General features: G+C 40.0%; 1 protein-coding gene across 1 annotated transcript in view; it reads left to right on the plus strand.

The window, feature by feature from the left end:
* The window catches only part of SCAMP1 (secretory carrier membrane protein 1), a gene marked incomplete at its 5' end in the record, with an annotated part of 155,581 nt that overhangs the window by 61,086 nt on the left and 77,787 nt on the right, over window positions 1-16,708 (plus strand). Inside the window, one exon of the mRNA XM_010847641.1 lies at window positions 15,899-15,997. Within this exon, the coding sequence (XP_010845943.1) occupies window positions 15,899-15,997 (99 nt within the window). The remainder of the gene's footprint in view (window positions 1-15,898; window positions 15,998-16,708) is intronic.

Genomic DNA, 16,708 nt, shown 5'->3' on the forward strand with positions numbered 1-16,708 from the left:
TAATCCGATCTATGTTGAGCATCTTTTCATGTGTTTGTTAGCCATCTGTATGTCTTATTTGGAGAAATGTCTGTTTAATTCTTCAGCCCATTTTTTGATTGGGTCGTTTATTTTTCTGGTATTGAGCTGCACAAGCTGCTTGTATATTTTTGAGATTAGTTGTTTGTCAGTTGCTTCATTTGCTATTATTTTCTCCCATTCTGAAGGCTGTGTTTTCACCTTGCTTATAATTTCCTTCATTGTGCAAAAGGTTTTAAGTTTAATTAGGTCCCATTTGTTTATTTTTGCTTTTATTTCCATTACTCTGGGAGGTGGATCATAGAGGATCCTGCTATGATTTACGTCAGAGTGTTTTGCCTATGTTTTCCTCTAGGAGTTTTATAGTTTTTGGTCTTACCTTTAACCCATTTTGAGTTTATTTTTGTGTATTGTGCTAGAAAGTGTTCTGCTGCTGCTGCTAAGTCGCTTCAGTCGTGTCCGACTCTGTTCGACCCCATAGAGGCAGCCCACCAGGCTCCCTCCGTCCCTGGGATTCTCCAGGCAAGAACACTGGAGTGGGTTGCCATTTCCTTCTCCAATGCATCAAAGTAAAAAGTGAAAGTGAAGTCGCTCAGTCGTGTCCGACTCTTAGCGACCCCATGGACTGCAGCCTACCAGGCTCCTCCTTCCATGGGATTTTCCAGGAAAGAATACTGGAGTGGGGTGCCATTGCCTTCTCTGAGAAAGTGTTCTAATTTCATTCTTTTACAAGTGGTTGACCAGTTTTCCCAGCACCACTTGTTAAAGAGATTGTCTTTTCTCCATTGTATATCCTTGCCTCCTTTGTCAAGGATAAGGTGTCCATAGGTGTGTGGATTTATCTCTGGGCTTTCTATTTTGTTCCATTGATCTATGTTTCTGTCTTTGTGCCAGTACCATACTGTCTTGATGACTGTTACTTTGTAGTATAGCTGGAATGTTGAGTTTTAAGCCAGCTTTTTCACTCTCCTCTTTCACCTTCATCAAGAGGCTCTTTAGTTCCTCTTTGCTTTCTGCCATAAGGGTGGTGTCATCTGCATATTTGAAGTTATTGATATTTTTCCCAGGAATCTTGATTCCATCTTGTGATTCATCCAGCCTGGCATTTCTCATGATGTACTCTGCATATAAGTTAAGTAAGCAGCATGGCAATATGCAGCCTTGATGTACTCTTTTCCCAATTTTGAACAGTATTTTTAGGTACTGCAAATCAGAGGTGTTTCTACAAATGTGTGATCTGCTGTGTTGCTGTAAATGAAAATGTTGAGTGGATTGTTTTACTTTTCTTTTTATTTGTATGTGCAGATGTGAAAAGTTGGAAAAGAATTTGGAGCCATTGTCAGAGCAGGTTGTTAATAATGACAAGAGCTATACTCAGCTTGAGGTGGCTAATCACGCATATTGTGGCTCATGAAAATACTGCTTCCAGAGCTGGGCAGAAATTTAGCTAGCATTGACAAATTTGAAGAAATTATTGGGATACTAACTATCAGGTTAATGTCAGTGTTATTAGAGATTTGTGCTTCTCCAGCCCTTCTCATCGTTGCTATACCCTTAGCAACTATTACCTCAGATATATAAAATACTAGCTCTAAACCAGTCTTCATTCTTACCTACTAATTCATTATACTTAATACTTCATTTGTCACTTAAAGCAGTAAAGAATTTATTCTGTAGTTTCATGAGATATCACCTCACACTGGTCAGAATGGCACTTATCAAAAAGTCTACAAACAATAAATGCTGGAGAAGGTGTGGAGCAAAGGGAACACTCTTGCACTGTTGGTGGGAATGTAAATTGATACAGCCACTATGGAAGACAGTATGGAGATTCCTTAAGAAACTGGGAATAAAACCACCATATGACCCAGCAATTCCACTCCTAGGCATATACCCTGAGGAAACCAAAATTGAAAGAGACACATGTATCCCATTGTTCACTGCAGCACTATTTACAATAGCTAGAATATGGAAGCAAGTTAGATGTCCATTGACAGATGAATGGATAAAGAAGTTGTGGTACATATGCACAATGGAATATTACTCAGCCATAAAAAGGGACACATTTGAGTCAGTTCTAATGAGGTGGATGAACCTAGAACCTGTTTTACAGAGTGAAGTGAGTCAGAAAGAGAAAGATAAATACCGTTTTCTAACACATTTATACAGAATCTAGAAAAATGGTACTGAAGAATTTATTTACAGGGCAGCAATGGAGAAACAGACATGGAGAATAGACTTATGGCCATGGGGAGAGGGGAGGAGAGGGTGAGATGTATGCAAAGAGTAACATGGAAACTTACATTCAGTTCAGTTCAATTGCTCAGTTGTGTCCGACTCTTTGCGACCCCATGAATCACAGCATGCCAAGCCTCCTGTCCATTACTGTAAAATAGCTAGCCAAGAGAATTTGCTGGATGTCTCGGGAAACTCAAACAGGGGCTCTGTATCAACCTAGAGGGGTGGGGTAGGGAGGGAGGTTCGAAAGGGAGGGGATATATGGATACCTATGGCTGATTCATGTTTAGGTTTGACAGAAAACAGCAAAATTCTGTAAAGCAATTATCCTTCAATAAAAAATAATTAATTAAAAAAAAAATTTATACTGTAGTTTCACCAGGGTGAATTCTTGAATAATTTCTTGTATGATTTTTCTGAATTGTGCTGCCAAACTAACTTTGCCAGCATTTTATTTGGTCACTGTTTTGTTGTTGCTACTCATTAAACCAAGAGGGTGATACTTCAGGGCTCTGATTTTCTAGTTGAATAGTTAGGATTGATCAGTGTCAGTTTTCTGCCTATTAATATGAAATATTGGAGTCAGGGAACAGGCAATTGGAACAGAGAGTATATTTCTTGTGATAATAAAAATTATAATAGAGATAAAAAATTACAAGAAAAAAACTTTAAATTCCACTAGTCAGAAATAATCACTGTTAACATACTGATGCATTTTAAAATAAGAAATTGGGATTATGGTGTATATACAGTTTTGTTTTATAACTTCTGTGTAGAAGCTTTTCTCATTTCATTATTCTTTCAGAATTTTTAAATAGCTTCATAAATACTGTCCTATGAATGGATCATAATTTATCAATTTATCTGTATTTTATCTATTATTGGACATTTGGGTATATGTCTAACTTTTTTGCTTTTATAAATAATGCTGTAGGGAGCATTTTGGCATACGCATATTTGTGCATATCTTGCATTATTTCTGTATGCTGTTTTTTAGGAGTAGCTGTTTATGGGTCATAGGGTATAAATACTTCAGTGGCTCTTAATATCAGATTGTCTCCAGGATTATTTTATGAGCTAGTTTATATTCCCAATATCAGTGTGTGAGAAATATCCATTTTGTCACATCTTTTCCAAAATATGTTGATAGTCTCATGGTAATGATTGTGTAAAAAATGTTAGGTGAAATTTGCATTTTTTTGATTACTGATGAGGTTGACATTTTGAATATATTTATTTTCTCTTTGTATTTCTTTTGTGTAAGCAGCCTGATTAAGGATATTTAAAATGCATTTCCGCCCGTAACATGTTCCTGTATTTCTTACTGATTTGTACATAATGAAAAATATTAACGAATTGTCTATATTTGTTTATTATTTAGATCTTGGCTTAAACTCATCTATGAAATGCTTTATATCATCGGAGCTCTAAATTTTTATGTTGTCAGGTGTATTTTCTTTTCATTGTGATTTCTCATTGTGAATCTCTACCCTGTGGCTTTTCTCCAAGCCAAGATCAGGTAGTCATCTATATTCTATGTATTTGTACTATTTCTAGTATCTTTATAGTTTCTTTTTTTCCTTTTTACATTGAACTTTAATCCATTTGGAATTTATTCTGGTGGGATATGGATCTGATTTTTTTTCTCCCAAACATTTAAATAATTATCCTAGCATTGTTTATCAGTATCTTTTCTTTCCCACTGACTTGAAAAGCTTCTGATCATATGCTTTAATTTTTATACCATCACTGTGTATACACTGTAATTACAAAGTTTGGTACTTCAGGCTTTACATTTTCCTATCTCATGGTTTTGGAATGGTATGTCACTGTTTTTATATTTCTTGATTACTAGTGAGGTTAAACCGTTAGTTCATAATTTTATTGGCCATTCCTGTTTTCTTTTCTTTGTATTGTCTGTTCGCGTATTTTGCCTGTTTTACTGTTAGTAGTTTGTATCTTTATGGATTTGTAACAGTTCTTCCTGGATTCTGAGCAGCAGATATTTTTGGTGAAGTCTGTTGTAACCAGTTTTTCCCAGTTTGTGAGTGACTTTTCACCTTGTTACTGTATTTCAGTATAGCTGAATTTGTTAATATTAACTTTATGGGTTATGTATTTGCTAACCTTATTCTTTGTCTAAAAGCTGAAGAATTGATGCTTTTGAACTGTGGTGTTGTTGAAGACTCTTGAGAGTCCTTCGACTACAAGGAGCTCAACCAGTCAATCCTAAAGGAAGTCAATCCTGAATATTCATTGGAAGAACTGATGCTGTAGCCCTAATACTTTGGCCACTGATTTGAAGAGCCAGTTCATTAGACAAGACCCTGATGTTGTGAAACATTGGAGGCAGGAGGAGAAGGGGATGACAGAGTGAGATGGTTGGGTGGCATCACTGACTCAATGGACATGAGTTTGAGCAGGCTCTGGTAGATAGTGAAGGACAAGGAAGCCTGGCGTGCTGCAGTCCATGGGGTTGCAAAGAGTTGGACATGACTGAGCTACTGAACAACTACCACCTTAATTTTACAAAACTTATTGATCATTTATGAGTTCCAGGCTGCTTTCCAGTCCAATCCAGTTCCAGTTCAGTCGCTCAGTCGTGTCCGACTCTTTGCGACCCCATGAATCACAGCATGCCAGGCCTCCCTGTCCATCACCAACTCCCAGAGTTTACTCAAGCTCATGTTCATCAAGTCGGTGATGCCATCCAGCCATCTCATCCTCTGTCGTCCCCTTCTCCTCCTGCCCCCAATGCCTCCCAGCATCAGGGTCCTTTCCAATGAGTCAGCTCTTCGCATGAAGTGGCCAAAGTATTGGAGTTTCAGCTTTAGCATTCGTCCTTCCAATGAACACCCAGGACTGATCTCCTTTAGAATGGACTGGTTGGATCTCCTTGCAGTCCAAGGGACTCTCAAGAGTCTTCTCCAACACCACAGTTCAAAAGCATCAATTCTTCGGCGCTCAGCCTTCTTCACAGTCTAACTCTCACATCCATACATGACCACAGGAAAAACCATAGCCTTGATTAGACGGACCTTTGTTGGCAAAGTAATGTCTCTGCTTTTGAGTATGTTATCTAGGTTGGTCATAACTTTCCTTCCGAGGAGTAAGCATCTTTTAATTTCATGGCTGCAGTCACCATCTGCAATGATTTTGGAGCCCCCCAAAATAAAGTCAGCCACTGTTTCCACTGTTTCCCCATCTATTTGCCATGAAGTGATGGGACAAGATCCATGATCTTATTTTTCTGAAAGGCAACTTTTTCACTCTCCTCTTCTACTTTCATCAAGAGGCTCTTTAGTTCCTCTTCACTTTCTGCCATAAGGGTGGTGTCATTTGCATATCTGAGGTTATTGATATTTCTCCCGGCAATCTTGATTCCAGCTTGTGTTTCTTCCAGGCCAGCATTTCTCATGATGTACTCTGCATATAAGTTAAATAAGCAGGATGACAATATACAGCCTTGACGTACTCCTTTTCCTATTTGGAACCAGTCTGTTGTTCCATGTCCAGTTCTAACTGTTGCTTCCTGACCTGCATACAGGTTTCTCAAGAGGCAGGTCAGGTGGTCTGGTATCCCCATCTCTTTCAGAATTTTCCATAGTTTATTGTGATCCATACAGTCAAAGGCTTTGGCATAGTCAATAAAGCAGAAATAGATGTTTTTCTGGAACTCTCTTGCTTTTTCCATGATCCAGCGGATGTTGGCAATTTGATCTCTGGTTCCTCTGCCTTTTCTAAAACCAGCTTGAACATCAGGAAGTTCACGGTTCACGTATTGCTGAAGCATGGCTTGGAAATTTTGAGCATTACTTTCCTAGCATGTGAGATGAGTGCAATTGTGCGGTAGTTTGAGCATTCTTTGGCATTGCTTTTCTTTGGGATTGGAATGAAAACTGACCTTTTCCAGTCCTGTGGCCATTGCTGAGTTTTCCAAATTTGGTGGCATATCAAGTGTAGCACTTTCACAGTCATCTTTCAGAATTTGAAATAGCTCAACTGGAATTCCATCACCTCCACTAGCTTTCTTCATAGTGATGCTTTCTAAGGCCCACTTGACTTCACATTTCAGGATATTTGGCTCTAGGTGAGTGATCAGGCTGCTTTACTCACTTTCAATACATCATAGACAGGATATACAAATATTTCTATAGCTTATATATTTGAGAAGCTCTTATGTGCTTTGAATTCATGAAAATATTCATGTATATTTTTTTGCGTCTTGTTGTTCATTTGCCAAGTCTTGTCTGACTCTTTGTGACCCTATGGACTGCAGAATTCCAGGCTTCCTTGTCCCTTCCCATCTCCCAGAGTTTGCCCAAGCTCATGTCAGTTGTATTGGTGATGTCATCCAACCATCTCACCCTTTGTTGTCCCCTTCTCCTGCCCTCAGTCTTCTCCAGCATCAAGGTCTTTTCCAGTGAGTCAGCTGTTCACATCACGTGGCCAGAGTATTAGAGCTTCAGCTTCAGCAGCAGTCCTTCCAGTGAGTATTCAGGGTTGATTACCTTTAGGATTTACTGGTTTGATCTCCTTGCTTTCCAAGGAGCTCTCAAGAGTCTTCTCCAGCACTACAGTTAGAAAGCATCAATTCTTCGGCTCTCTGTCTTCTTTATGGTCCAGCTCTCACAACCATATGTGACTACTGGAAAGACCATAGCCTTGACTGTACGAACCTTTGTTGGCAAAGTGATGTCTTGAACACAGTGTTCAGCTTTTTATAGCTTTCCTGCCAAGAAGCAATTGTCTTCTAATTTCATGGCTCCGGTCACCATCTGCAGTGCTTTTAGAACCCAAGAAGAGGAAATCTGTTACTGCTTCCACCTTTTTCTCTTCTATTTGCCATGAAATGATAGGACCAGATGCCATGATCTTAGTTTTTTTAATATTGAGTTTTAAGCCAGCTTTTACACTCTCCTTCCTCTATCTCATTGAGAGGTTCTTTATTTCCTCTTCACTTTCTCCCATTAGAGTGGTATCATCTCCATATCTGAGGTTGTTGGTATTTCTCTCAGCAGTCTTGATTCCAGCTTGTAACTCATCCATCCTGGTATCTGTTATATGCTCTGCCTATAAGTTCATTAAGCAGGGTGAGCATATGTAACCTTGTCATACTCCTTTCTCAATCCTGAACCAGTCAGTTGTTCCATACAGGGTTCTAACTGTTTCGTCTTGACCCAAATGCAGGTTTCTCAGGAGACAGGTATGATGGTCTGGTATTCCCATCTGTTTAAGAGTTTTCTACAGTTTGTTATGATCCACACATTCAAAGGCTTTAGCGAAGTCACTGAAACAGAGGTAGATGTTTTTCTGGAATTCCCTTGCTTTGTCTCTGATCCAGCAAATGTTGGCAATTTGATCTCTGTTTCCTCTGCCTTTTCAGTGCCCAGCTTGGACGTCTGGAAGTTCTCAGTTCAAATAATGCTAAAGCCCAGCATGCAGGATTTTGAGCATAACCTTAGTAGCGTGGGAGATGAGTGTAGTTATCCAGTGGTTTGAACATTCTTTCATACTGCCCTTCTTGGGAACTGGGATGAGGATTGACCTTTTTCAGTTCTGTGGCCACTGCTGGGTTTTCCAAATTTGCTGGCACTTTGGATATTGAGTGTAGCACTTCAATGGCATCATCTTTTAAAAGATTTAAATAGCTCTGCTGGAATTCCATCGCAGCCTCCACTAACTTTATTGAGAGCAGTGCTTCCTAAGGCCCACTTGACTTCATTAATGTCTGGCTCTGGGTAAGTGACTACACCAACATTGTTATCTGGGTGATTAAGATTTTTTTTGTACTGTTCTTCTGTGTATTCTTTCCATTTCTTGATCTTTTCTGTTAGGTCTTTACTGTTTGTGTCCTTTATTGTGTCCATATTTGAATGAAATGTTCCTTTGATAGTTCCAGTTTTCTTGAAGAGATCTCTGGTCTTTTCCCCTTCTGTGGTTTTCCTCTACTTTTTTGTGTTGTTTATTAAAGAAGGCCTTCTTGTCTCTTCCTTGCTGTTCTCTGGAACTTAGTTGGGTCTACCTTTACCTTTCTCCCATGCTTTTCACTTCTCTTCTCTCTTCAGCTATTTGTAAAGCCTCCTCAGACAACAGTTTTGCCTTCTCGCTTTTGTTTTTCTTTGAGATGGTTTTGTTCACTGCCTCCTGTACAATATCATGGACCTTTGTCCATAGTTCTTCAGGCACTCTGTTTACTAGATCTAATCCCTTGAATCTCTTTGTCACTTCTACTGTATATTCATGGGGGATTTGATATAAGTTGTACCTGGCTGGCCTTGTGGTTTCCCCACTTTCTTTAGTTTAAGCCTGAATTTTGCTATGACAAGCTGATGATCTGAGCTGCAGTCAGCTCCAGCTCTGTTTTTGCTGTCTGTAGAACAGCTTCTCCATCTTTGGCTACAAAGAATGTAATCAATCTTATTTTGGTATTTACTATTTGATGTTGTTCATATGTAAAGTCATCTCTTTTGTTGTTGAAAAAGGGTGTTTGCTATGAGCTGTGCATTCTCTTGGCAGGGTTCTGTTAGCTTTTGACCTGCTTCATTTTATACCCCAAGGCCAAACTTGCCTGTTACTCCAGATATCTCTTGACTTCCTGCTTTGGCATTCCAGTCCCCTGTAATGAAAAGGACATATTTTTGTTTTGGTATTAGTTCTAGGAGGTCTTCTAGGTCTTCATAGAATTGATTAACTTCAGCTTCTTTAGCATCAGTGGTTGGGGCATAGGCTTGAATTACTGTGATATTGAATGGTTTGCCTTGGATATGAACCGAGATTATTCTGTCGTTTTTGAGACTGCATTCAAGTACTACATTTCGAGCTCTCTTATTGACTGTGATGGCTACTCCATTTCTTCTAAGGGATTCTTGCCCACAGTAGTAGATATAATGGTCATCTGCTGTAAATTCACCCATTCCCATCCATTTTAGATCACTGATTCCTAGGATGTCGATGTTTACTCTTGCTGTCTCCTGCTGGACCATGTCCAATTTGCCTTGATTCATGAAAGGTTGTTGCTGAATGAAAAAAGACGGCCGGGATTCTTGGCCCCCGGAGGAGAAGAATTCAATCCGGGGCCAGAGACAAAGTTTGATCGCTCAGAGCTTTGTGTAATAAAGTTTTATTAAATTATAAAGGAGATAGAGAAAGCTTCTGACATAGGCATCAGAAGGGGGCAGAAAGAGTACCCCCCCTGCTAGTCTTCAGCTGGATGTTGCATAGTCACTAGCAGTCTGTTAATGAAAGAAATGAATGTCTTAAAACTCAGAATGGCACCAGGCCCCTCACCCGTAAGATGCATTTTGGGATAATCTTGGCACCAAATGGTTCATCCTGGGCCATAAAATGATTAAGTTGAATCTTGTGGAAGGACAGATTACCATACAAATAGTTTAATTTACATAGATTAGGGGAACAATATCTGAGTATAACATACTGGTTTGTCAAGTAGGTTCTGAGCCAAGAGGCGGAACCGACTTGAAGACAGAGTTTGGGGTAAATGCATAGCATATTAGCATAGCTAAAGACAAACATTTTCATAAGAAAAATGCATTGGTTATCTCAAGGTTTGAGAATAGTTAACTTCAGGAGAAACCAGATGTCATTATGGCAACACAGTATTTTAGGAGAAACTCCTTTTAAATTTGTATAGAGAAGGAAAAAATACGGCTAGTTTGTTTCCTCCTGCCCCTTAAAAGAGATAAAAATGTCTGACGCTTGCAGGCTATTTCCTCAGTTTGGAGACCCCTGGCCTTCCTGCCTGTTACCCTCTCATTCATGGATCTAGCTTTCCAGGTTCTTATGCAACACTGGATTTTACTTTCATCACCAGACACATCCGCAGCTGAGCGTCATCTTCGCTTTGGCCAGCCTCATCATCCTGGAGCTGTTAGTAGTTGTCTTCCCCTCTTAGCCAGTAGCATATTGGACACATTCCGACCTGGGGGATTCATCTTTCGGTGTTACATCTTTTTGCTTTTTATACGGCTCGTGGGGTTCTCATGGCAAGTATACTGGAGTGATTTGCATTCCCTCCTAAAAGTGTTTAAATTTTGTTTTTTCACCTTTACGTAATTGATCCACATAGAATTTATTTTTGTATGTGATTGTTGTTCAGTTGCTCAGTCATATCTGACTCTTGATAACCCCATGGACGCAGCATGCCAGACTTCCGTGTCTTTCACCATCTCCCAGAGCTTGCTCAAACTCATGTCCATTGACTCAGTGATGCCATCCAACGCTTTCTCCTCCTGCCTTCGATCTTTCCCAGTATCAGGGTCTTTTCTAAGGAGTCAACTCTTCACATCAGATGGCCAGAGTATTGGAGCTTTAGCATCAGTCCTTCCAATGAATATTCAGGATTGATTTCCTCTGGACTTACTGGTTTGATCTCCTTGCAGTCCAAGGGACTCTCAAGAGTCTTCTCCAGCACCACAGTCCAAAAGCATCAATTCTTCTGTACTCAGCCTTCTTCATGGTCCAACTCTCACATCCACACCTGACTACGAAAAAATCATAGCTTTGACTAGATGAACCTTTGTCAGCAAAGTCTCTGCTTTTTATGTATTTGTATGTGATATCAAGTAGGAAATCTAGTTTAATTATTCCATCTGGTTAACCAGTTATCTCAGCTCCAGTTATTGACTAATACATTATTTCTCCACTGTTTTGTGGTATGACTTCTATTAGGTATTAAGTTTTACAGGGTTTATTTCTGTTTCCCTGCTATATATTGGTGTTTTCTATGTCTTTGGCATCTGTACCACACTGTTTATTACCATATTGAATCTTTTTCTTAAAAAAAAATTATTATGATTTTTTTTTTTTTGGTTGCAGTGGATCTTCATTGCTGCTCATGGGCTTTCTCTAGTTGGCCAGCGGCAGCTGCTCTCTAGTTGCAGTGCTTGGGATTTTCATTTTGGAGGCTTTTTTGGTTGAGGAGCATGGGCTCTCGGGCACACAGGCTTCAGTGGTTGTGGTGCACAGGCTTAGTTGCCATGTGACATGTGGGATCTTCCTGGACCTGGAATCGAGCCCGTGTCCCTCAAAACAGCAGGCAGATTCTCAGCCGTTGGATCACCAGGGATGTCTCTACGTTAAGTCTTTTTTTAAAATTTTATTTATTTTTAATTGAAGGAGAGTTGCTTTATAAGATTGTGTTGGTTTCTGCCATACATCAGCATGAATCAGCCACAGGTATACATACATATGTCCTCTCCCTCTTGAGCCTCCCTCTCACCTCCCACCCCATCCCACCCCTCTAGATTGTCTCAGAGCACTGGTTTGAGCTTCCTGAGCATCCAGCAAATCCCCAGTGGCTATCTGTTTTACATGTGGTTGTGTATGTTTTCATGGTACTCTTCATTCGTCCCACTCCCTCCTTCCACCCTGCCCCTGCCCATGTCCACAAGTCTGTTCCTGTGTGTGCATCTCCATTGCTGCCGTACAGATGAGTTCATCAGCACCATCTTTCTAGGTTCCATGTATATGCATTCATATATGATATTCAGATATGACTTCACTCTGTACAATAGGCTCTAGGTTCATCCACCTCATTAGAACTGACTCAGATGCATTCCTTCTTTTGGTTGAGTAATACTCCTTTGTATATCTGTTCCACAGCTTCTGTTCATCTGTGGTGGGCATCTGGACTGCTTCCATGTCCTAGCTGTTGTAGATAGTGTTGAGGTAAACATTGGGACACCTGTGTCTTTTTCGGTTATGGGTTCTCAGGGCATGTGCCTGGTGGTAGGATTGTTAGGTCACATGGTAGTTTCAGTCTTAGTGTTTTAAGGACTTTCCATAGTGGCTGTATCAGTTACATGCCCACCAACAGTGGAAGAGGGTTCCCTTTTCTCCACACGCTCTCCAGCATTTATTGTTTTTTTGATGATGGCCCTTCTGACTGATGGGAGGAGATATCTCATTGCAGTTTTGACTTGCATTTCACTAATGATGAGTGATGTTGAGCATCTTTTCATGTATTTATTAGCCATCTGTTTGTCTTCTTTGGAGAAATGTTTGTTTAGGTCTTCTGCCCACTTTTCGATTGGGCTGTTTGTTTCTGGTATTGAGCTGCATGAGCTGCTTGTCTATTTTGGAGATTAATCCTTTGTCAGTTATTTCATTTGCCATTATTTTCTTCCATTCTGAGTGTTGTCTTTTCACTTTGTTTGTAGTTTCCTTTCCCATGCAAAAACTTTCAAGTTTAATTAGGTCTCATTTGTTAATTTTTTTCCCCCCATTACTCCAGGAGGTGGGTAGTAGAGGATCTTGCTGTGATTTATGTCATAGAGTGTTCTGCCTTTGTTTTCCTCTAAGAGTTTATAGTTTGTGGTCTTAGATTTAAATCTTTAATCCATTTTCAGTTTGTCTGTATATATTGTTAGGAAATAGTCTAATTTCATTCTTTTACACATAGCTGTCCAATTTTCCCAGTACTACTTATTGGAGAGACTGTCTTTTTGCCTTTGTATATTTTTGCCTCCTTTGTCAAGGATAAGGTGCCCATAAGTGTGTGGGTTTATCTTTGGGCTTTCTATCTTGTTGCATAGGTGTATATTTCTGTTTTTTGTGCCTGTACCGTACTGTCTTGATGACTGTAGCTTTGTAGTATAGTCTAAAGTCAGGAAGATTGATTCCTCCAGCTCCATTCTTCTTTCTCAAGATTGCTTTGGCTATTCAGGGGTCTCTTGTGTTTCCATACGAATTGTGAAGTTTTTTGTTCTAGCTCTGTGAAAAATGCCATTGGTAATTTGATAGCAATTGCATTGAGTCTGTAGATTGCTTTTGGTAGTCTATTCATTTTCACAATATTGATTCTTCCAACCCAGGAACATGGAATATCTCTCCATCTGTTTTTGTTGTCTTTGATTTCTTTCATCAGTGTCTTATCATTTTTTTTGTATACAGCTCTTTTGTCTCCTTAAGCAGGTTTATTCCCAAGAACTTTGTCCTTTTTGTTGCAATGGTAAATGGGATCGATTCCTTAATTTTTGATGCTTTGAAACTGTGGTGCTGGAGAAGACTCTTGAGAGTCCCTTGGATAGCAAGGAGATCAAACCAGTCATTCCTAAAGGAAACCAACACTGAATGTTCATTGGAAGGACTGATGCTGACCCTGAAGCTCCAAGGAATACTTTGGTTGTGTTGTGTGAAGAGCTGACTCATTGGAAAAGACCCTGATGTTGGGAAAGACTGAGTGCTGGAGGAGAATGGGGCTATAGAGAATGACATAGGTGGATGGCATCATTGACTCAGTGAACATGAGTTTGAGCAAACCTCAGGAGATAGTGAAGGCATGCTGTTCTTCATGGGGTTGCAAAGCGTCAGACGCAACTTAGCAAGTGAACAACAACAGCCGCATGTGGGTCATCCACAGGAGTTTGCTCCTGTGGCTCCCCTGGAGGACTTGGGTCTGCCCCAGTGAGTACCAGGTATGGAGGTGACCCAACTGCTTGGATAGCAGGGACCCTGGTAGTGCCAAGTACAGAGGGGATCTGGCAACCACAGGCACAAGAGATGTGGGACCCTTAGGATTTTTTTCTAGCCTCTGGAAACTGTGGCCAGTAAGGACTGAGCGTGGAGGTGGCGCAGCTGCTTGGATTGTAGGGAGTCTGGCAGTGCCAAGTGTGTAGGGATGCCAGCAGACTTAGGTGCAGGAACTATGGTACTAGTAGAGTCTTTTTCTAGCCTCTGGTATCTGGTGTTCAAAGGTCCTTCTCTAATGCTTACTGCATCAGGCACTTAAAGGGCCACCCTCTCTGGGGTCTTTATTGGTCAGCTGCTTGTGGTGGAATATGGGGGGACAGAGGCTATAGTGATGGCTCCACCCGCTGTGAGTGACTCAGAAGTATTGCCTTGACTCCATCATTGCCCAGCTTTCTTCCAAAGGCATTCACCACTGCAGTCTTCTCCCTCATGTCCCCTTGGGCCATCTCCTTGCAGTCAACAGTATACTTTGCCATGAGATTGCACTCCAACCCATAAGCTCCTGCTCTTAGCCACCATGCATTCCAGGGGACTTCTGTCCCTTTCCAGGGTATGTAGGACTGTGGTGAGGATTGGTTTTGTGGATCTCACTCCATTCAGACTGTCACAGGTCAGCTGCTGCACTCTCCAACGGCCTCAAATGCTACCCCTCTGTCCCAAACAGTTGCTCTAATGTATCCATCTGACCCCTGCTCCAGTTCCCCCAGCCCCTGAGTGCAGGTCCAGTCCTGCTTACTCTCCTCTTTTTCCCTGCCTGCCTTCATTCTACTGAGTTTTGCTTGGATTTATAATTCCTTTCTGGTGGTCAGGGGCTCCTGCCAGCTCTTAGCTGGTGTTCTGCAAGATCTTCTTGTATCTGAATGTGTTTTCTTGATGCATCAGTGGAGAAAGATGTACTCCATGTCCACCTATTCTTCTGCTATCTTGTCTCCTCTCCGTATTAAGTCTTGATATTATAGGTCTGCCTACCTTCATCATCTTCAGAATTTTTTGACCTATTCTTAGCTCTTGACATTTCCATAGGAATTTTAGAGTCAGATGTACTCCATTTATATCTTTGGTTGTGTCTGGCTTCCTTTTCAGGGCTGCTGTTTGCTGTGTCAGAGTAAAATCAAGCTGCATGGGTGGTGTCTTCGAGTTTAATAGTTCTTCTGATCATTGAACTTCTCTCTGCAGCTGATTGCTTGCATGTTTTGTTTTCTTTTTTTTCTTCTTCTCCTTCCCTTTCTTCTTGTCCTCTTTTTCTTGTGGCTATTTTATAGAATATCTACAATTATTTTTTGACAGAAGAAAAAGTAGTATAGTGAGGAGAGAAGGCAATTAACAGAGAATGTATAAAGCAAAAGGAACAAATCTCTGATAGGTTGCTGGGACATTCTAGATATTTTTCTGGACATATATAACTGTGTTTATTAAAAAATTGGACGTATACAACTGATTTCATAAAAGAAAAAAAAGTTGGTCATATGCAAGCTGGTCTGTAGTTGGCTTTATTTCATTTAGTATTTAAAGGGCGTTCTTCTGTAGAGCTAACTCATTCCTTTTGATGACTGCATTATATGTGTATATAGTAATGTAACCAATTCCCTACTTGTAGATATCTACCTACTTTTTGAAGTTCAGCTCCTCATTGGCAGAGTAGAGCTGTGCAGTTTATTTTCCATCTCCCTAATATCTTCCCTCTTATTCTTTTCAAGGAGTATTACTGGGGTTCTGCCAAGACTGTTCGTATTTACTTTTCAGGGTCACTGGCATATAACTTTGTTAGATGGAAAGAGTGGACAGTTAACCTAGTGCACAGTTAACCTTGGTATAAATTCTTCAATTTGGTGCTATCTGTATTTTACTAAAAAGACATACTTGCAGGGTTTTTTGTTTTCGTTTTGTTTTTAATGTATAGTGTTCTGCAGGAGAGTGCCAGTGCTGTAGTGCTGGAAGTAGCAGCCAAACTGAAGAGTTAAGAAACGAACAAGCTTGAGAAAATGGAGATGAAACTCTTAAGTAGCTCATTGCCACACACTTGATTATGAGAAGTTAGGGGAGCAAGTGAGGCAGTTCTTGGCATTTTGGTTTTTATTGATACACTTTTTGAAAGAAGTTGAAGTTGGGTTTCTATGCTATGTAATTTGTCCTTTTCTTAATCTCCTAGCCTCCACCAGGTAATGTGAAAATGCCTAACGTACCCAGTACACAGCCAGCAATAATGAAGCCAACAGAAGAACATCCAGCTTATACACAGATTGCAAAGGTTAGTTCATGTTACATGTGTTAATTCATATGGGAAATTACAATATCAATAACATTTGCTTTCAGAGCAAAATATTTCTTTATATAGTATTCCTTATTATTTAATTTTATTGGAATGTGGTTGATTTATCCTTCTTGTTTAATTTTTAACTCACTTTTGAAGCTGGGTTAGTAGTTTCTCAGCCTTGTAATACTCATACCTCATTTTTAAAGTATTGATTTGCTTTGCTCCATTATTAGCAGTTATTGAATTCCTGTCATCTTGGTGTATAACTTGTGTAGTGAAATTTTTATTGCTTTTGGTCTCACTTTTTAATACACAATTCCATTACAGTAACAATGATAAGATCAGATAGATATTATTGGAAGAGAGTTAGGATGGCTAAGCAAAGTATATTGGTAGTCAATAGAAGGTGGCAGAAATACCAAGAAAAAAGATGAATAAGATGCCTGGTATTACATAAAGGCAGATGGAGTTATAAACCCGAATTTCTTAACCATATCTTCCTTGTAGCTCATTGTCTTGTAAAATATAATGTATTATATGGTATTCTTGCGCTGGGAACCTTGGGTGCCATTTAATCCAGTTTGTAAGCGCTAAATTCAGTCGCCCTTTTCTCCATTTGTCCCTTTTCCTCATCTGTTCTGTCTCTGTCCCTCATTTGAATTTAGCCATGGTTCCCCTTAATTTCATTTTCCCAATTACCTTAGG

This window comes from Bison bison, unplaced genomic scaffold, assembly GCF_000754665.1.
Source record: "Bison bison bison isolate TAMUID 2011002044 unplaced genomic scaffold, Bison_UMD1.0 scf7180017864252, whole genome shotgun sequence".
Taxonomy (NCBI): Eukaryota; Metazoa; Chordata; class Mammalia; order Artiodactyla; family Bovidae; genus Bison; species Bison bison.